General features: G+C 37.9%; 1 protein-coding gene across 14 annotated transcripts in view; it reads left to right on the top strand.

The window, feature by feature from the left end:
* Positions 1-22,600, top strand: part of SMG7 (SMG7 nonsense mediated mRNA decay factor) — a 73,213-nt gene that overhangs the window by 17,955 nt on the left and 32,658 nt on the right. For 10 of the 14 annotated variants that reach the window (XM_072945960.1, XM_072945959.1, XM_072945956.1 and 7 more), the window contains 4 exons: positions 8,185-8,323; positions 17,271-17,302; positions 19,700-19,817; positions 21,612-21,744. In XM_072945960.1, coding sequence (XP_072802061.1) covers positions 8,185-8,323; positions 17,271-17,302; positions 19,700-19,817; positions 21,612-21,744 — 422 coding nt within the window. The remainder of the gene's footprint in view (positions 1-8,184; positions 8,324-17,270; positions 17,303-19,699; positions 19,818-21,611; positions 21,745-22,600) is intronic. The other 4 variants (XM_006211774.3, XM_006211772.4, XM_072945961.1 and 1 more) reach the window with 1 other exon arrangement.

The raw sequence follows: 22,600 nt of genomic DNA, 5'->3' as shown, positions 1-22,600 counted from the left end.
AGCCCCTTTGTTAATGAGTCCTAACCTTCCCCTATTTGTTCCTTTATGTCTCAGGCAATCATTGTTCTGATTTTTATTGCTACAGATTACTTCTGCTTCTTCCAGACCTTCATAAGTGGAATAATAAGCTATATACCCTTTGTATCCAAATTCTTTTGCTTGACATAATATTTTTTGAGCATAATCCACTTTGTTGCATGTGTCAGTTGGTTTGCTCCTATTTATTGCTGGATACTATTCCATTATATGACTATACCACAGATTTGTTTATCCATTCACCTTTTTATGAACCTTTGAGTTGTTTCTACTTTTTTGCTACTGTGAATAAAGCTTCTAGGATCATTCTGTAAAAGTCTTTTTGGTTTTTTGTCTCTTGGTAAATACCTAGGAATGGAATTGCTGGATCATACAGTAAGTGCATGTATAACTTTACAAGAAATTACCAAGCTGTTTTCCAAAGCAGTTGTAACATTATGTACTCCTACTAGCAGTGTATGAGGGTTCCAGTTATTGCACATCCTCTCCTGCAGTGCTTGGTTTTGATAGTCCTTTTGATTTTCCCCATTCCAGTGGGAATGAACTGGTATCTCATTGTCAATTTGCACTTCCCAGGTGACTAAAGATGTTGGGCATCTTTTCATGTGCTTATTGGCATTTTGTGTATCTTCTTTTCTAGTGTCTAAAGTCATTAGTCCATTTTAAAAACTGGATTGTCTTGTTACTGAGTTCTCTCTATATTTTGAATGTAAACTCTGCGTATATGTGTACATATGTATCTCCCACTCTGGCTTGCCTTTGCATTTTCTTAAATGATGTTTGTTGAGGAGCAGAAGGTTTAGGTTTTAGTGAATCCATTTTATCAATTCTTTTCTTTTATTGAATCTTGTATTTTATTGAATTCTTTATTTACCCTGAGGTAGTACAATTTTTCTCCTAAATTTTCTTCTAGATAGAAATTTTATAGATTTAAGTGTATGGTCCATATTGAATTTATTTTTGTGTATGTAGTGATGTATTATTTAGGTTAAATTTTTCCAGTTTTTACATTTTTATCCAGTTGTTCTGGATAAAACCACTTGTTGAAAAATATCATTTTTTCCCCATTCAGTTGCCTTGGCACCTTTGTAAAAAGTCCAGTTGGCTCTACACACAAACACACACATCGTGTGCATATACACATATATATGTATAGCTGACTTCTAGCAACATGGGTTTGAACTTCCCAGTCCACTTGTGTGTGGATTTTTCTTCCAATAAGCATATACTACAGTACTGCATGATCTGCCGTTGGTTGAATCCGCAGGTGAGGAATTGCAGATACGGAGGGCTGACTGTAAAGTCATATGTGGATGTGGATTTTGGACCGTAGAGGGTGGTCAGGTCAGCGCCCCTAATTCCTCACATTGTTCAAGTCAGCTGTAAATACATATGTCTATTTCTGGACTCTGTTCTGTTTCATTGGTCTATGTATCTGTCTTTATACCAGTACTATACTGTTTTGATTATCAAAGCTCTGTAGTAAGTTCTGAAATCAGGTAATGTATGTTTTCCAACTTTATTCTTTTTGAAAATTGTTTTGGCTGTTCTAGGTTCTTCCACTTGTAGATAAGTTTTAAAACTAGCTTGTCAGTTTTTACCCAAACAGTCTGCTAGAATTTTGATTGTAATTGTGTTATAGATCATGTTGGGGAGAATTATATTGATCTTTTTAAAGAATCAGCTTTTGGCTTTTGTTTTCGATGTCTTTGTGTTCTCCTTTTCCTTATTTTCCTCTATTTTTGGCGTAGTATGTTCTTTTTTATAGCTTAAGATAGATGCTTAGGTCAGTGCTTTTAGGTCTGTCTTAATATAAATGTTTAAAGTAGAATCTCTCTGAACACTCTTTGTTTTCATTTTTGTTCAATTTAAAATGTTTTCTAATTGCCTTTGTGATTTATTTTTTAACCTTCTAATTATTAAAAGATGTATTATTTCATTTCTGAGTATTTGAGGGATTTTCCAATTCTTTCTGTATTGATTTATAGTTCTGTGATTTTAGGTTTTTTTAATTCCTAGAGGCTTATTTTGTGGTTCAGCATATGGTCTGTCCTGCTGAATGTTCCACGTGCACTTGAAAGAACGTGTATTCTTCTCTTGGGTAAAATCTGTAAATGCCAGTTAGCTCCGTTTGGCTGATAGTGTTAGTCTAACTTTACTAGTTTTCTGCCCACTTGTTCTAGCAATGAAAGGAGTTTTGAAGTCTTCAAATCATTGTAGATTTATTTATTTTTTTCTCTGTTTCTATTTTTGTTTTATCTCTTCTGCTGGTATATTAACCATGTCCCTTTTCGGGGGAGGGGATTACTCTAGCTACCATCTTACATATAATATAAAATCTTACAGTGGAATACTTCCATTTTCTTCTCCTTCTGTTTGTACTGTTATTGTCAAACTTATACATTTGTTTTAAACCCCAGACTGCAATGTTACTATTTCTACTTAAAAGTCAGTTAAATTTTAAGTAAGTTTCAAAACAAGGAGAAAAAAGTTATTTTATGTTTACCCACTTATTTATCATTTCTGACACTTCTCATCTCTTTGTGTAGTTCCAGGTTTCCAACTGGTACCCTTTTCTTCCAGCCTCAAGAACTTCCTTTTTAATATTCCTCATGGCATTGATCTGTTGGCATCAAATTTTCTCAGCTTTTGTGTTTCTGAAAATGTCTTTATTTCAGCTCCAGTTTTAAAGGATATTTTTGCTGGAAATAAAACTATAAATTGACAGTTTTTTTTTTTCCTTTCAGTACTTTAAAGATACTATTCTGTTATCTTCTGGCTTGCATTTTTTTCTGGTAAGAATTTTGCCATTATTCTTTCTTTATTTTTTTCTCTGCCTGCTCTGAAGATTTTCTGTTTATCATTGCTTTTCAACCATTTGGTTATAATGCCTTTGAAAGCTTTCCTTTGTGTTCAATGCTCAGAGTTTATTGCGTTTCTTAGATCTCTGGGCTTATAACTTTCATCAAATTTGGAAAATATTCCAGCATTGTTTCTTCAGGGAATTTTTTTGTGCAATTAATATGAGCCAGATTTGGTATAAACTCTTAATTGTGGGGGGGAGTCTCTTGCCTAAGAGAACTAGCAATTTGATTTTGTTAATATGGTATAGAATTGTATATGTTATTTACTTCACATGTAGCAACTAAAGAGGGTTTTCCCCCTTATTTATAGTAACAAAGAACTTAAAAACTGAGTGATGTTGGAATCACATTGAGGCTAGGCTGTATTTTTGCTTTGAGGAGCATTATGGGAGAGTATAGTAAAATTTGTTTGATCTTTATTACTGATGCTATCTAAGGAAGTGGTATAGTGTGACGGTCTGTCCACATGATACCACCTACCTTTTTTTTTAAAATCATATATTCAAGAACTCTTTCAATGAATAACTTTGGCCCTAAGCCCTGGTACAAATTATTTGAAGGGATGACTTAGAGTCACTCCAAGGAATGTTCTGCTGTTGCTACTGAAGTCTGTGTGTGTTTGTTTCTCCTGTATAGTTTGTGCAAGAAAATGATACAGTAGACCTGTGTCATCTGGTAAATGTCTTATTAACACAATTTTTTAGAAGTTAGGATTTTTGTTTTGTGTTGTGTTAAGGAGAAAGAGAGGGTGGGAAGAACAGCTTATGAGACCCCAGGACAGAATCTATGTGAGATGCTAAAATCAGGAAGAGTTCCTGGAGTAGGGTTTTTCAGGTTTAGGTGAAAGGGGATGTGGGTGGGCCTTACACTATTCAAAAGGCAAATTCTGAATAAAATCATAAGCAATAAAATATTCACAATTTAGCTTTGAATATGTGGATTGTTGAAAATTGAGGTCTGTATTGCATCATGGAATAATAAATAAACGGAGTTTAAACCATGGCATTCTGATACACCTGGCTTTGAATGCCAGTCCTAGCACTTACTATATTTGTGAACTTGGGCAAGTTTCCTAAAATCTCTGAGCCTTTTTTTTTTTTTTTGTAAAATTGGAAAAATAGTAGTTAGCTTCGGTTGGTATGAAAATTAAATCAGAAATGGCTTACGTAATCCATTTGTCATTTACTAGGCCCCCCGATAACTATTACTTCTCTTTCTTTATATATGCACTTTAAATTTTATTCTTTCATTCAAGCACCTTTTTACCTTTTAAACATGTGCAATATTGAAACAAGCCCCTGTGGCATTCATGAGACTGTTTTCATCCTGTTTTCCCTCCATTGAATCTTTTCCATGTTGTTATTTATTCCATTCCAAAAAATATTATGTACTTTTTCTTAAAAACTCTTTGACTCTCACACTTCTCTCTACTGCCTCTCCTTCCCAGATGAAGGTGTCTAAGCTCAGCTTTGGTCTCAGTTTCTTTCCTGTCATTTTCTATTGAATTCATCTCATGGACTGATACCACCGCTTCTCTGCCCAGATTCTTCTTAAAAAGGTCCTCAGTGACTTCCATGTTACTAAATCCAGTACTCACTTCTCAGGCCTCATTTTACTTGATGTATCAGCAGCATTTATTGGTTCTCCCCTCTTTTTTGAAGCTTTTTCTTCATTTGGATTCCAGGGCACCACGTTCAACATGTTTTCCTCCCTCCTCTCTGGCCATTAACTCTGTTTACATCTCTAACGTCTATGTGCTGATGACTCCCAAATGAATATCTGTAGTCCAGACTTTTTCTTTAAACCTCAGATTCTTTAACTGCCAGTATACATTCATGTGGATGTATAAAATTTCAAAGTTATCATCGTTATAAAAAATAACAGTAAGTGGCTATGTAACACCGTGTGCCGAGCACTGTTGTCCACAGTGAACTCCTCTCCTACACCTGCTTATATTATCTTTCTCTTGCTAGTAGATGACAAGTCCACTGTTCCATTCGCTTAGGCTGAAAACCGTGAATTATTTTTGATTCCTCTCTCTCTCTCTTTTTTTTTTATATTTCACTCAACAAATGCTGTTGGTCAGAGTCTGATCACATCTTACCATCTCTACTGCTGTCTTCTGTCCAAGCTGGTCAGGGCTCAACATAGTGGCCAGGTGGAACCTGTTAAAATCTAGCACCTTTTGCTCAAAATCTCCAAAGGTGTCCCATCTTTTAGACCATCTAAGTCAAGTTAAATAACTTAGTCATCTGGCGGCTCAGCCTGACCTGAGTAGTCCAAGATGGCCTTATTCAAACATCTAGACCCTCAACTGGGGTAGGTGGGAAAACTGAGTTCCCTCTTTCCAAGGGACTTATCTCGCTGGCTTTGTAACATACTGATGCCTACAAAAGGGCAAGCCCAAATGGACAAGTGTTTATCAAGCCTCTGTTTTTGTCACACTTCCTGAGGTTTAATTGGCCAAAGTAAGTCACATGGCCAAACCCAGGGTCACTGTGTGAAGAGGGTCCACAATGGTGCAGATGCCTGGAGGTATGTGATTCATTGAGGCCATTAACATGGCAATCTTCCGTAGGCCCTCTATGATCTGTATCAGGTTTAATTTGTTAGATTATTTGATTATAATACAGCACCCCTTACTTTCATCAGATAGAAAAATAAGAAAGAAGAAAGGAATGTGACTAGGTAAAACTGGTGTCTGAAAGTATGGGCTGAATAATGGTTCTTGGGTGGGAAAATCAGATTTGATTTTTGCATATCTTTTATTTGTAATTTCAGAGACCACCTAGACCAGAGGTAGAGAATACTTTATGTACCGTAATAATTTATAGATTCTTTTATTTAGTTAAATCAGACAGTATCTTAAATATTGTTACTAGCTGAGCTAATTAACCTGTCTATGTCCCATGCTATCCTCCTACTCCAAATTGGCAAGTTGTACTTTATTTTTTTCCTAACTTAAATTTATGTGGTGTTTTACATTATATATAGGACTGTTTGCTGTATCTTTTTCCAGTCTGATTTTTGCTCCCTGTTACCCATCAAAGGGTATATATAGTGACACCCCTGTTTCCGCACATCAGCTCTTTATGCTTTGTCTTGTCATGCTGTCCCTGTGTCCCTTGTTTCTCTCTTATTCTTACATTTCCAGTAGGTCTGTCTGTTGTTACGTTAACACGCATTTTAATTCTAGTGTCTGTTCGTATTTTTGCTTTCATATTCTTATCTTTGGGATTCTGTTAATCTCTTAAAATTATGAGTATATGCAGGCATTGATTACTTCATGTGTCTTTAAGGGTAGTCTTACCTGACCATTTATATAAAGAGACAATAGTTTTCATTAAAAATTGCTTTCCTTTTATTTTTCCTGTTACTTATAAGGCATTTAGTTATTTATTTTTAATGTGTTAAGTACGTAGCTTATATTACCTTGTATTTTATTTCAGGAAGGTACAAGAGTTATTGCAAATAATGCATTTTTTTTTTAAGGCGTTGAGTCCAATAGTGTTGAAAACCTTTGTTCTGGCATATGTCGTCTAAGGGTAGTCTCTGGTGGAGGAAATCTGAACAGATAAGTTCATCACAGTACTGTGAGTGCTGTAGTAGAAGCAGGCATTAAGATGCTCTGGAAGTGCTTGGCCAAGCCAAGTCCCTGTTATAGGAGTTACGGAGTAATATGAGAAGGGGTTAACCAAGCAAGGAGAGAAGAGGGCAGGCATTCCTGGTCAGTGAAAAAGCATGAATGAAGATACTAAGGGGCAAAATAGCAAGGAACTAAAGGAATCTAGTTTTATTGGGTCATAAGGTATATGGTGGGGAACTGTGTGGGGCCTTACGTGCTGTACTAACATGCTTGGGTTTTATCGTGAGGTTATTTTCTTCTAGCCTTTCCTCTAAAGTACGACTAGAGCACAGGAGATTGAATACAGGTTTTGGAAGTATGGAGACAAAGTCCACAAAGGCCTCCTGCATGTTTGAAGTTTCTCTTAAGACTGATGTTGTATTGTTAAAAATTATGAATAACTTTGTTTTCTTTTCTAGAATTGATTAGTGTGTGTTCTTAGCTTCAATTTCCTAATTTTAGAATGAGGGTAATAGTAGCATTTACATTTTAGGATTGTTGGGAAGAGTAATGATAACTATAAAGGTAATAATGACAATAATAGCTAACATTTTTTGAGGGCTTACTTACCGAGAACAGTCCTAGGTGTTTTATTTCTGTACCTCATTTAATCCTCAAAACATCTCAGTGGGATAGATGCTTTTATTATCTCCTTCTTACTTCTGACAAAACTGGGACACAGAGAAGTAATTTTTCTAAGGTGACACAGTGCATAAGTGGCAGAGCTTGGTTTGAACGCAGGCAGTCTGGGGTATAAAATACATAACTACTACGTTACACTCCCGTTCTGTGAGATCAGATGTTTAGAACATTTAGCATAGAATCTGCCACAGTGTAATGTAAATGGAAGCAATTATCGGTATCCAGTAATAATTCCTTAGCTTATTTTATCTTGTCCAAATCTTTGAGTTAAATTGATGTCCCTAAGAAATCGTGCTATATTTTTTCCTGTGTCTTGAATTACTCCCAGCATGCTGTTGAGTGCAGTGTGCACCCACGTTCATGCCTTTAACCACCGCCTTCTGCTGCCTTCGCTGTCCTCGTTGGTCTGTCTCCACATTAGAGTTTAAATCTGTGTAGGAACTGTAATCTGTTTCGTTCATTATTGTATACCTAGTCCAAATACTATAATCTAGCACATAGGAGTGACCAAATCACTGCTCAGTGAGGGAATGAAGATCTAAAAACTGGCCATTTTCAGATTATCTTAGAACTTAAGCATTATTTATACCATCTATAATTGTGATTTAGTTGCTTTACACGTGTTTCCTTCTATAAGCAGTCCAGTTTGCACCAGCCATCTGCTCCTGTGTTCTGCAGGGTGCTGTCACCTTGGTACTACAAGAACCCTGCTGGGTAACTGGTGTCTGCTTGCTTGTAAAAATCACTCAGCTTTCAGACAGGGAGTGAGATTAGAATAACACTTCAATCCCAAACTAGAATTTTTAGAAATATACAAATCAAATATATTTGAGGAATTTACAAATTTTAAATGTGTGTTCTAGGAAACTAAATATAAAAAGGAAAAAAAGCTTTGATATTTTTCCTTTACCTTTGACATTGAATCATTTTAAATAAAGAGAAAATAATTTAACTTTCTTCAAGGGGATTCTCTGTTGTTGTGGGTTAACTCATGTTTTCCTCCTCTCCTCTGTCTAGAATGTCTTAACCCATTCTACCTTGTGAGAGCTTGGATGTTCTTGCAGATAGTCGTTGTGGGAGAAAACGTTTCATTTAAGTCCCAGATGAGGACCGGAAACTTGAAATCAGAGGAGCATCTGAAATCAAGTAATATTAGGTAGGATAAAAATTACAAGGGGTTTCTACATGTTTGTATTTCTTTTAGAGATATATGTTAAAATATTCATATACTACGAACACTAATAGAAGAATTAGAGGCTTTCTAAAGCATTTAATATTGGCCAGGATGGGGGGGTGGGGAGTGCTAAAAAAATTTCTTTTACTTATGTGGCTTCATGAGAGATTTGTCATGTTTACTTTGTCATGAGCATTTATATCTTGTAGTCCAAGGAAACTTTTTAAACATTTACTAAAGTAAATTCAAGAAATTTTTATGTTTATATATGCTGTGACTATTTATGATCAGCAGAGGGACGTGTGATCTGTCTTACAGATTATCCTTTAAAATGAAAATGCCTGTGTGCTGGGTTACGTATATGGCACTCATTGGAGTGCGGGATCATCAGTTCTTGGTTCTGTATGCCAGCCTGGATGCAGTCATGCCTCCTAGGCGCCTATAGAGATAGGCATGTGATGGTGTGCAAGAGAAGCCTCTCCAACCACGTGGTGAGCTAGCAGCTCTTGTCATATCAACTTGCGTCAGTGGAAATGACAGAATGTGAAGGTGCTTGACTTGGAATTGTGGGTTTTAAACGAGAAGTGATAGTTGCCCCTAGAAGTTGATACCATGACAGTGACACTTATGGCCAGAATATTCCAGAAGACCTGCAGTGCTGTATAATGCTTATGAGCTCTGGAGCCCAGGCGCTGACCCTTCGTAGCTGTATGACTGGGCAGGGTAAACGTTTCCCCATCAGAAAAACGGGGATAATGTTATTACTTACCTGATAGATTTAATGTGAGAATTAAAGATTTGGTAACATATGAAAGCATGAAAATAGGACCTGGCAAATAAATAGTACGTGATCAAACTGTATTACTATTTAGGCTATTAGTTAATTCTTAGCAGATTAGTTTAGAGTCTAATCAATTACCATGACATTTCTAGGCTTGATTATTATCGGGTCCAATTTTTAAAATGTATTTGCTTAAGTTATGTAATCAAAACTGATGTTTGGGAAGAAGCAAAAATAAAATACTAGAAATTGTTTGTAATTTTTGTCTGTCTACCTTCAGCTTTATTTTCTGTGCATGCTAGAATGTGGTCATGGTGACATTCAAATAGTGTCTCTTTCTTTTGTGACTTAGCATGATGTGGTAGTAGATGGCCTAGGATTTTTGACCTCCACCTTGGAATGTTGTCTCCTTCAGCCTGGGGTGCTACTTCAGAAGGGATCCTGTGCCAGTGACCAGATTAGGAAAAGTAATTTGGTGGTCACTGAGGTATTCATGTCACAGTCGGATTACCCCTCCCTCCTGGAGTTATCAGTCCAGTTCTTCTATGCAACTTACTTGTTGTCTTATTTATTCCTCATAGCAACACTGAAAGGGAGTTTGTATCAGTTTCATAGACGAGGAAATTGAGGTTTCTTGGAAACAAACTCCAAGGTAGCACTACTAGTATGTAAGAAACGCAGATTCAGACCTAAGTCTTTTTTATTCTGTGTCATTGTCTGTTACATAAAATTGCCTTCTGTATGATACACGTTGTATTAATTCAGCGAAAGTTTAGTGAGCAGCTGTGGCGCTCCAGGCCTTCTTCTAGGTGTTAGGAATGTAGCCCTGAATGCCGCCTTCTCCCTCACTCCAGGGGCTCTTCTCTTTCTCTGTTTGTACTCTAGGTATGCATTCCCATCCTATTCTCAATCATGTTTTATTGAAATTATCAAATTATTGTATATGTCTTTGTGGCTTCTACTCTGCCTCGAGTTCCTTAGAGGTATGAGATGCCCACTGTCTTTAAGGCTAGCATGTATATTATTTTCTTGATTATTTAGAGTAAAAATATTTACCTGTTTTCATTTGTACTTGCTAGTTATATCTCCTTTTTTGAACAATCAGTTTGGTCCTCTGCCCTATTTATCTGCTTATATCTTGATCTGTTTTCATATTTTTCATTGTGTCTAAGTCATATGGCACCATTCACTTTTCTCAGTTCTTTTCTTTGCCGTAAGTTTCCTATTCATTTTGCAATTATCCCAGAGATCCATCATTCTCCTCAGTTAATCTCCCTCTTACTTGCAGACACTGATCTGATCTACTTTATCTCTGAATTTGAGGCAGTGTAGCAGTGAATTCTCTTGACATCTCTCCACCCTGCATTACTCCCAGATTTTCCTAGCACATTTCTGTCTCTTCTTCCTCCCTCCAATTTCACCCTGCCCCTTTTTAACGCCAGCTGTGCTTCCTGGCTTGTACGCGCGTTCTCAGGTCCTTCCATCTCTTCCAGTGCCCTGCTCTGTCAGTTTTATTTTCATTTCCCTGTCTTAGCCTAGACCTTTCTCCTAGGTTCTTTTCTACATTCCAAACATGCCCGAGTCGCTCCCATTGAAAAGCAGAAACTTCTCTTGACCCATGGCCCCCTTCTCTTTCTTTTCGCAGCCAGTGTCTTAAAGAGTTGATTTAAACTTCTCCCTCTCATTTGTTCCTCATTTTCCCTGCAGTTTGACCTTTTTTCCTTTCTCTGACAAGGCTGTCGTTGACCCTTGTTCTACCAAATCCAGCGCACTTTCCAGTCCTTACGCTGCCTTTAGTGTTGTTGACTCCTCTTCCCTTTTATCCCCTTCTTTTCCGTACACCGCTCTTCTGTTGCCCTCACATACCTGTTCCTTCTTGGTATTCTTGATCTTTCCTTTAACTGCCCCTTAAAAGTGAAGGTGAGGACGTAGCACCACCCTTCTGCCTTTCTGCGCAGTTACCCATACTCTCACGGTTTTAACTACACTGCTGTGCTGTTCACTGCAGCACTGTGTCCCCAGTCTCATGTCTGCCCCGTCCTTGACACTCAGCTCTGAGTGTCTGCTTACATGCCTCCACTTCTTGTACACCCAGATGTCCAAGCCAACAGTCTGGGAATGATTTTAGACTATTTCCTCTGCTTTGTCTCTCCTACTGATTTTACTTACAGATATTTCTTGAGTCTAGGCTTTTCCATCCATCTGTATTGTCACTTCCTTGCTTTGGAGTCTTCCAGTTTTGCCTCATTAAAATCCATCTTCCACGCATCTTGTTGTAATCTTTTAAAAGTGCAATCCTGACAATACTGTGTTCGTGCTTAAAATTCAGTACTGGTTTCCTGTTAGTTAAAAGACAAAATCTGAGCTCCTTCACATGTCATGTGAGGCCTCACAGCCTGCCGCGTGCCTTGATTCTCCAGCTCATCTTCTGAAGCTTCCTACCTTGCGTTTGATGTGGCAGGCTGCCTCTCTCACTGGCTCGCCTGTGTCTTTATTGTTGTGCTGCTTTCTCTGCCAGGAAGAACGACTCCTTACGCTTTGAGATTCCCAGACCTGAACTGGCCCTTAAAAACACCTATGCTCATTAACTAAATACTCAGATAATACTCACATACTCAAATAATGCAGATTGTCAAGTGAAGGTTGTGATGTAGGCCATTGGAGTGCTGGGCGGTCTGTAAACCTGTGACAGACGGCAGGGAGCGTAGACAGCAAGTTTGCGTTCTGTTCTCTCACTGAGAGGAGCTCCTTTGGGAGCAGCGTCTTCCCTAGATGCTCATGTGTGGGACTCAGCAGCGGACAGTATGGTTTCCTTTTTTCTCATCACTGCCACGAGACTCGGTGGTGTCTCTAAGATCTGGGGTGCGTAGTCACGTCTGCCCGGGCCAGCTCACTTTAGTACAGTTTCTAGGTCTGGCCTGTTATTTAGCACAAATAGTTATCATTTGATGCTATGTTTATGATTATAATTGATGGCTACTGTCATCCTAAATATTCCTTAGTACTTTGTGGAAATAAGTAAATAACCAAATTATCTTGAAATAAAACCCGTTGTGGCTTTTATTTAAATTTCAAAAAAAAATTACTCTAGCCTTGTCTTCCAAAACAGAAGAGGCCGATTGACCTTTCCTTCACAGCTGAGTTTAGGAGATACTGGCTTATATTCTTATGTTCTGCTTATAGGAGGGAAGGGGTTGGGAGTCCAGGTAGAAGGAGTCTTCCGTTGACTCTGTCCCTGATTTGGAAATATCTTCTGTTTTTAAGCCATGGATCTTAATGTGTGTTCTTAAGAGAGAGTAGCCTATATTGGGTGCCTTGCATTGTTGTATCAGTGCTGTGTGTAAGCAAGCTATTTGTTAAAGAAGATAAGCGTTAATTAGCTTTTTTCCTCTAGTGACATTATAAAAACGTTACCATAAAATGTTTAATTATTGAAGGCCCCGATTCTGGGGGGGCTACTTACTATTAAACATTCCAGATTTTTTTTTCCTTAAAATCGTGTATAAGAGAGGAACTATGATACAACAGTTAGGAGTTAGGTTCTGAAATCAGTGTGTTAAAGTGCTACCTCTACTACTTACTAACTTGACAACCTTGTTACTTAACCTCTGTCACCTTGGGTTTCTTCATAAAGTGCAGGTAATGATAGCACGTACTGTGGATTAAATGACTGACTTCGTGGAAGGCCCTGATTGTAGGACAGTGGGTGCTGAATGCAGTGCTGGCTGTTTCAGTACGCCTCGTGTGTCAGAATGCGCCACCTGCACGTGCAGGCCCTGGCGACCGTGTTGTCTCCAAGAGTGTTGTTTCAGATTGTTAGCTCTAAACATTTGATTATCACTGAATGTTTCAGATTTTATTCAGCCTTTTAATGACTTTTTCTTTTTTATTGTTTGATAGAAGTGCTTAATTTCTCTTATTTATTAAATGAAACAATATATTGGCTGTTTTCAAAGCTTTATATAATTGTTTAGTAGTGCTATTTTGTTACTGAAGGCATGATGACATTAATTCTTGAGTTCTTGGTTTGTTCACTCTTTTCAATAATTCCTTCCGCTAAAAGTAAGAATAAAAAGGAACTCATGTTGCCACACCTTCTAGAAACCAAGGGGAAACATTTTTAAACTCTTTTCTCTATATGAGCATGGGCTATAAACTGTAACATTAATCTTTTAACAATATTAGTCTTTAACAAAACCAGGAAGAAAACAAAACAAAACCAGTAGATCAGCTGAGTTGTAGTATTTTTTCTTTATAAAAAAAAGAAAATCATCCAATAGCCAATTTTGTGCTAATCTTTATGAAAGCAGTTGGTATAAGATCACTGTCTATTGATTTGATTTCTTGTATATTATGCACTATATAAAAAAGCCTAATGATTGTGTAGTGGTAGGAGGATGGGGATTCTTCTTCTGGTGAGGTAGTAATCTTCAGTTTAACCCTCTCATCTATGTAAATGTGTATTTTTGGTACACAGGAGAAAGGAAGAATTAGTGGATAATATATAAACAGCCATTTTTAAACAGTTTGCAAATAAATTCCATCAAAAACATAGTGTCGCCTACAGGTACTAACTTTGCAATTCCATGAGACCACTTTTTAATGTAGTCCTCTTTGTGACAAGATTATGATATTAATGAATAAAAATAGATCTTTACTCTGAGGAAACTATTGTTGATAATTCCTCATATGGGAAAACTGGTTTGGGAATTTATAGTTATATATATATATATATGTAGATACAGACTTCTCAGTTTTTGGATCAAGTACTCCCTAAAGCAGGAGAGCCAAACTTTCTGAAAAGGGGCCAGATAGTAAATATTTTAGGCTTGGTGAGACACGTGGTCGTGTCCCAGCTACCGTCCTCTGCCCTTGTAGCAGAGAGCAGCTGTAGACAAGCAGTAAATGAATGGGCATGACTCTTCTAGTGAAACTGATTTACAAAAACTGACTCATTGTGAAAGGCAGGGACTTTCGCCCACGGCTGACCACTGCACTAGAATATGAATTTTACTCCTTGTGTTCTTCCTGATAAAAATCTCATATTATTTCTTCCATAATATGAACAGATTTTTAATTTAGGCTAGTGGACTTAAATGTTAGCATTTGATTGACAGAGAACAAAACTGAACCTAGATAGATCTATGTTAGCTTTTTATGTCATAGAGTATTTTTATTCTAATTTGAAAGAAATGGAAATAAATTGGATTTTGGAGTCAGAAAGAACTAAATTTGTACTTAACCATATCTAATTGCTTGTGACTATGGACAAATTCTTTCTGAGCTCCAGTTTCCTTGTTTATAAAATGGGAATCGTGGTAGCTGTTTTATTTTCCATTGAGCTGTCTTTTCACCAGTTCAGTTTAGCAAGGCTGTTTTAGTCACTGACGTGTCTCTTTTGGAGCCTGGGAGGGAACTGTGCGCAGAGGTGAGCACCTCTTCCCTTGTCATACTGAGGAATCAGAACTCCTGGAACTTCAGAATGCTTGAACATTTCACATCAGGTAGTTCTTAGGAGTTTGCATTTTTGTTAGTGTTTGGATTTTCTGTTTTACAGTTTTCTTAGAGAGGCTATAGTATATAAAAATAGAGCAAAATTTTGATCTTTATTTATCAGTGGAAACCTGCTCCAGAATCTGCTACAATTATAGTTCTTCTCTTAATGATGGCCTATCAGAGAAGCAGATTATTTGGAGATAGTTCCTGTCATATGTTCAATTTAATCTTCATTTGACTGGAAATTGGTATCCTCATTAGGCAGGTGTTCATGTACCAAAATGGTATTTGTTCATCTTTACAAGCAAATCTTGTCTGGGATGAGGAGACACCGTGTAGGCACATGATCCTAAGTATATCTTGTATATACCAAAGTATGGATTTTTAGCTAAGATATGGAAGCATAGTGAAGTATATCCTTCGCAACTTTGCAGCTCAGAATGAAAGGTTATTGAATCATGTGGCAATGCATGATCAGAGCTGGCTGTCTCAGTATGAGGTTCTTCAGTTAGTAGTGCTCTGGGAAGGCCTGGGGCTGGGGGTGGGGGTGGGTTGTGACGTTGGTAGGGTAGGATACATGGTATTCTTAAGTTGTATAATCTTAGGCTTTAAAGGCATAAACCAATAACCTTGTTACGATTTTTTTTTTAATGGCAGAAGTTTAACATTCAAAGCAAACAGTGAAACTAGGCTGTATGGATGATGGAATTTGACATGATGTTACATTTTAGGACTGAGTGTAGCTGTTTGTTTAGTATTGTTTGTTTATACTGGTAGTTCTCATACAGCTCATGGTTTCTATAGCATCCTATTGTGATTCTGTTTGAAAGCCTAATTTTTGAAAAGCATGTTATCTTTTTAAAAGGTAGGAAAATGAAAAGATTCATGTTACGTTTTGATGAAACTAAACTTCACAACTGATATTAAATACTTAATAAATTATGTAAAACATTTAAATTTAGAATTTTAGAATCTCAGTATTCTCTAGCTTTTATGTCAAATTTTTTTTTAAAAATGGAGATCTCTTAAGTTTATATACTTCTTAAATAGAAGATATGAACATAATTTAACCTTTTTCCTTTCTACACTTAAAAAATATTTATTGAAAGCACACTGCATGCTAGGCAGTGTGCTAGCAGGCATGGGGGTTGTGATGGTGAGCATTCTTAAAATCTGAGATATGTACTGTGAAGAAAAAATACGAGTGCTTTGAGAGCATAAAACAGCAGTATCCTTCTTGTATGTAGGGTTTAAGTAAGGCTTCCTGAGGAAGTCGTGTCTCTGACTGAGACGAAAGATGAGTGGCGAGCCAGACAAAGAGGGAAGAGGTATCCCTAGCAGGGGGACTCTTCTTTACGATGGCCCTGAGTGGGAAAGGAGCAGAGCACTCGGGGGACTCCAGAGCCCGGGGGCTTAGAGCACAGAGCTCCGGAGAGAGGGAGTAAGGGCTGGAGTGCAGAGTGCTCTGTAGAGCACTTTCATGAAGGTTCTGCTTTTTTACCCTAAGTGCAGTGGGAAATCATTAAAGATTTTTAAGTGGGCAATTGGTAAGGTCAGATTTGCATTTTTAAAAGCTCCCTCTGGCAGCAGTAAAGAGGACAGAATGAAATGAGGCAAGAGTGAAGTGGGGAGAGTGGTTTGGGGGCTTTGCAGTAGACCAGGCAGGGGGCGGCTGTGACCTGGGCGAGAGTGGCTGAAGGGCCGGTAAAGGGAGCGCAGTAGCCTCAGGATGTGCTCAGGCTGGTGAAGTCCTCTGGAGTTACAGATTACCAGGGATTTGAGAGGCAGTTGCCATGAGTGACTTCCAGGTGTCTGCTTCTCACAGCCAGCAAGCTTAGATGCAAATGCTAAGAGAAAGAGAACCAGGTGGGGTGGGGATGAACCATGAGTTCAGTTTTCAACCCCTTGAACACAGGCAATTCTTGAAGAATTTGGAAGAGAGAGAAGGAGCAGCAGCTAGAGGAGAATGTAGGGTAGGAAGTTTCAAAAATCTGAGAGACTGGGGCATATTTAAATACTGATGAGAAGGACCCAATAGAGAGGCAGGTTTTTAAATTATTGAAATTATAGGACCAGAAGCCCTTAAGAAAGGCTAGAAAGAGCATACCTGAGTGGAATTCCTAGTCTTAAGTAAGAGGTGCAGTACTGCTAGTGTTTTAAAAAGGGTGAGAAAGAAGAAGGCCATGTGAATGCAGTGTTTGGTAACTGGGCATTGCGCTCCCTGAGGTGTGGGCTGCCCTTGCTGAAGAGGGCTGGGGCTGAGGAAGGGGCGGAAATCAGTAGCTTGACAAGAGTGGAGATTTGAAATAGTTACAGCGGCTGGTGAATTGAGAAACAGGGTTTTCTGACCTCGTTGAAGGAAAACTTTATTTGATGATTATCATTTAATGTTACCTTAAATATATCCAATTTGGAAGCTAACTGTAAGAAAGTGAACTCAGGAGAAGAGTTCCTGATGCCCCTGTGAACGTTTCAGTAATAGCATCGGTTTGCCAAGACCTCACGGTCCTCTGGAAGTTAAACGGGAGCGCTGTCTGCAGCGCCGTGCATCCTTCCTGTAGTGTCTGATTCCACTGAACTTCAAACCTGTAGTGTTACTATGTTGGGTGGGCCTAGTTTGTTTCTAACTGATGTTCTTTTTCCTTTTTTCAGGCAGGCAGAAGTCCTGAAGGCTGACATGACAGGTACTGGCTGGCTCGTTTGTTTTCCACAGCTTATTTTATACCATTAAATTAAAGGGAGTATATCTGCTTTTCTGTGCTACGTATAGTTCTGTCCTGGTTGCACTGCAGTACAAGGGGATGATAACTTACTATTTGTTTTAAGTATTTATTGTCTTTATACTTTGAGTTCTTACTTAGATGGCGTCTCAAGAATTTTATGTTTTGAATTCTTAGATGGCTTCTCAAGAATTTTATATAATCTACACTATGTTGAGTCAAATATTACCTAATTTAATGCATATAATTGTTTAATTTTTACAAACTATCAGCGACTTAAGAGATACAGAAAAAATAATTCATACACCATATAAACACAAGTAAGTATCTTGTGGTGTTAGGCTCATATCTTTCTGGTTATAGTTGAATAGTAAGTAAACCTTCAGAAAAAGAAAGAACATTTGCAGGAAAACTCCTGCAAATTGGAAGTCCTTGAAATTGAGCTACCTTGCCACTTTGCCTTCTTTTCTCTTTTTCATTTTGATTAATAGCCGCCAGGGTGATTTTGAAAGAATAACTGAACTTAAGTCAGTAAAAGCAGCAGATGATTTTAACTCCAAACTTAGAGAATATATGACAGTAGTTGTGTAGCAATGAATATGATCTGAGTGACAGCATAGTAGCACTTTGCTCTGTGTCACTGTCTGAAACTGTAAAAGAGACAGGGCATAGAGCAACTTACTCTGATTTTTGAAGAATTTAATTCTGCAGTTAAACCCACAAAGAATTAAACTGTTGTTATAACCAGTACACCTGCCAAAACTTGCAACCAAGAGGAAATGGGCTGTTTAGATCTCTTTTTCTCAACTTCTAGAATTACAGGCTAGTGTTCTGAGAATTTGTGGCTAATCTCATCGACATCTTGTTCAAGGCAAAAAAAAAAAAAAAAGCCAAAAACACTTTTCGTAGATTTACTTCGCATAGCACCTTATAGCTGTCATCATGCTCATGTCAGTGTCGGCTCTAAGCTGCTGTATGACGCCCTTGTGCCGTCATTGTAAGCGTAAATTTGCACTGTCTGACAGAAGTTGTACATCAGGTAATGCTAAGCTATCTGTATACCTTTTACATTTTCTCAAGTGTTAAACACCCTCAGTAGGTAGACTTAGGGTTTGACTTTTATAGAGGACATCTGACTGCCCAGAAACATTAACTAAGTTATTAAATCCATTCATTTAAATGATATTCTGTCTGACAGGTCAGAGTTAACGATCCCTTATAATCCTTCCCCTGCCATCAATGAGTTGAAGCAGGGTTGAATAAGTCTGTAAATCTCTTTACTTAGTTATTAAAAACTTAGTAAGGGACTAAGAACCTGATACCAAACCCCCCCCCCCAAAAAATACCCTATTTTTATTAGCCAGGAAACTCTTGTGAGGACTAGCTCAGATAGCTGGGAGATTCTGTGTGCAGAGTAGGGTGACAGTGGCTGTAGATACTGACATCAGACCTGAAGGAGAATGAGGCTCATGCCGTTGTGCAGCAGCAAATACTGACTGCAGCCAGCCAGCCAGGCTAACTGGCAGGCAGAAATCTGTCACTGAGAAGTCCACTGTTCAGTTCTTCTGTCAGTTACTGCACTCGTAAGCCTAGTAATCAGAAAGGCTGATGTGCCTTGCGGGACTCTGGCAGACAGTGTGGCCCCAGTTTGGTACTACGTATGGGCATAGCCTGGCTTGCTGATTTCATCTTGAACCCAGTCTCTCATTTGGCCTCTTGAGCAGTTTAATCACTGTCTGCTGCTGGTCTTCATTTATATTAAATAGCAAGTATGTATTGCTCACAAAAGTGTCTTGGCAAGCAGTCTGCCAATCGTTAAAATAACACTTACTGTCAAGGCTTTATTGGCCTTGGAGAGTAGGAGTAATAGCAGAATGCCCAAACACCTGCTGGACTGTGAGCCGGCAGGAGGCTTCTATAAGGACAACTGTGAAAATGATTCAGAATGAAGAGACATTTGGACAAAGAGATATGCGAGTAAACAGACCAATTTGGGCAGTCCATCATTTCAAACGGGGTGACTTACTGTTGGGCACATGGCTTGCTGTGGTGTGAATACATAGAAGTCCAAGTTAGGAGCAAAGGGCAAATGAGTCTTTTTTTTTAAGCCTTTTTCACTTCATAGTGTTATTTCAAAACTAAAAGACAAATGAAGAAGCATTTTAAACAGGACTTAGTCATTCGCCAGAACATGACAGTCATTTGAAACGTGGCAGTATAAAGCTTCCCCAGCAGTCTGTGGTGTGTCCTGAAAGCAGCTTTTGCTCTGGGGAAAGGAGGGTGAAGGAGTCACTGGTATGGTATAATGGTCTTAACTATCTGTTCATCTATCTGCTGTTCTGTTTTTGTTTCGTTACTCAGATTCCAAGCTGGGTCCAGCTGAGGTCTGGACATCCAGGCAGGCTCTGCAGGACCTGTACCAGAAAATGCTAGTTACTGATTTGGAATACGCTTTAGACAAGAAAGTAGAACAGGATCTGTAAGTATTATCACTTGGGATGTCCCTGTAATATCAAGAGTCTCACCAAGGCTTTAGAATAGAAGAGAACAATTTGGTTGTTCCTTTTTAACCGGTGTCAGAGTAAGCTTTTTCATTAAAAAAAAAAAAGAAAGAAAAGAAAAATTCTAATACTTGTGATTTTTTTAGCAAAATTTTTGACCACTGGTTTTTCTTCAGACTAGTCTTAGTTGGCAAGAAGAGAAATGTTTAGAGTTGAGCCTTATTGAGGACTTTAGGGCGTATCATAAAAACAAATCTGTGTATATTTCAAGTACTGAGAGACAGTGTTTGGATTCTGTGTATTGTCTTCAGTATATGATTAAAAAAAAAGAAATTGAAGGGTAGACTTTAGACAAATCTTTCTTTGATAAATGTGATTCTATAAATTTCTCCCAAAAGAAAATGTGTTTGCATTAGAAGGAAAGTTCTTCCTTTTAATCAAATAAATAAATACTTCCTTTTTTCCCCCAAAAATACAGCTAAAGAAGGATTTTGTATGTTTAGGCTGCTCTACTCATTCTTTCTATGAGAGGTGAAATGGCAGATGTCAGATTCCCTAGTGAGTGAATGAATGCCATTCATGGAAGGCCTTACATTATAAGTTGGAACAAGGATGTTAGCCTGGTGGAAAATTAAAAATCAAGAATATTCGATTTAATAATGCCCATTATGCTAAGTTGTGGTGAAGATGAGTTTTTCCTGTCCTCCACACCTAACCTTTATGTTGTTAGGAGGTCTAGTAATAGAGCTTAATCACAACCACTCAAAATCCATATTTTTGATATTAGAGTCAAGGATAAGATGGCATCAAAAGTGCTGAGGGAGTGATTGCCCTCATAAGACATTAAAAACCCCAGTGCCTCAAAAGAGCCTGAAAAGCTGCTGTTGATAAAGAATTAGGTACTTTCCAGGTAGGTTGTAAACCCTTTTCATCCATGTTGCTTCCTTTAGTCAAGCCAGTAATATCTTCCTTTCCTCCATCCTGGTTCTGGGTATTTTTATTTGTTTGTATCTTTTTCCCCTCTGTAATTTCCAAATTAGGGAGTGACTATATTTTACCATAACTGAATTTTAAATGATTCTCCATACAACTTATTAATGAAAGACAGTTTATAATAGACTTTGGTATGCCATATTTCAGCATTGTGTTGTTTCTTAGTTTATAGCCAAAATTAGTGAATAGCCAAAATTGAAATATCAAAAATGAGCTTATATTTCAAGCTTGAAAGAAAATATTAGCCCTAAGAGAAATAAACAAATTATTAAACAGAAAAAGAATGGAGTGCTGTGGGAAATAGGTTTTAGAGAAGTAAGAGATATGGCTTAATATTGACCCAAAAAAACAGTCTTTTTCCCCAGATCCAGACATGTCACTTCATAAAGAACAGTCAGTCATTTTTCGGCACAGCTGTACAATGTATGGAAGTTTATTAATAGTTTATTTTTACTTTGGTTGCCCCTGAGGTTTTGATTTTATACTGGGATCCCAAAATAGGGCCTAACTCTAGTAGCACTAAAAGATTAGTAACTGAAGCCACAGTCTGGTTATTCGAACATTTGGTAAGTGTTTACCAAGGTCAGATGCCTTCTACGGCTTGTCTATTCTTGTTCAAAGGGGAGCATAAAGTTATTTAAATAAGTGAATAACTTTAATGCAAGTTTACTGTCTAGTGTGTTATAATTATAACAAACAGTTCTTTCTTGTTCTCAGGGGGACCAGTGTCTGCCCAGTGAGTCACTGCTATACCAAATAGAATTACATTTTGTTTTCAGCTGGAATCATGCCTTTAAGAATCAGATCACAACACTACAAGGCCAGGCAAAGAATCGAGCAAACCCGAATCGGAGTGAAGTTCAGGCAAACCTTTCTCTGTTCCTAGAGGCAGCTAGTGGCTTCTATACTCAGGTGAGTTCTGTGTTGCCTCTCAGTTTCGTAGAATTGGTGGTGAATGTTCTCTTTCTGTACATCTTGTTCATAGAAGCACTTGTGTACCCACTGTGTGGTCAGTCCAGGAGTTGATCACCTGTAATCTCAAAGGAATAAAAATGTCCCAAGTTGTTTTCTGTAAGACTTTTAAAACAGTAAAGACTCCGCTCTTAAAAAGGTGATTGTTCAGCTTAAAGGTTGGGGGTATAATTGTGTGAATGAAAAAAGGGTGATGAGAGCAGTGTATTAGTGAAACATCAGAGGTAGTCAGTTACTGGTGGGGTTAGAGCAAATGTCATTGTGTGGGTCTGGGCATAGCAGTTACGAGCTGTCAGCTGTATTGTGTCAGGTAAGAAAGAGTCAAAATGTGTGACATCAAGGGAGTCTTCATAGTGTTATATAAACATAGAATTTATCTGGGGCTGGAAGTGCTGTTAAACTAGCTAAGAAATGGAGTAGTTTTTCCTCAGTTTGAGTAATAAGCTATTCTCATCCTCAGAGCCCTTCCTTGTCCTTAGTCACATCCTGATATAACTTCTAAGTCAGGCAAGGTAAAAGAATAAACGCATCTTTTCTTCAAACAGTGAATTTTCTTTACTATAAGCAGAATTCTTTAGAACATTTCATCCATTTGTAATAGCATTCATAATTTAATTAATAAAATGTACTTAAATTCTCACCTTACAATGACAAGACAGTCTTGTCTTGAGGATCTTGCACTGAAACAAGTTTTTGGCTGGTTCTTTTTCTGTGCTGCTGCTTGACCATTGCTGCCTGTACTTTGGCTCTGTTTTGGTTTTACCATTTCTTAGAATGGTAAGAATAAGAAAAGACT

This window comes from Vicugna pacos, chromosome 21 (assembly GCF_048564905.1).
Source record: "Vicugna pacos chromosome 21, VicPac4, whole genome shotgun sequence".
Classification (NCBI taxonomy): Eukaryota; Metazoa; Chordata; class Mammalia; order Artiodactyla; family Camelidae; genus Vicugna; species Vicugna pacos.
The sequence above is the reverse complement of the archived record's forward strand: the minus strand, read 5'-3'. Positions and strand labels throughout refer to the sequence as shown.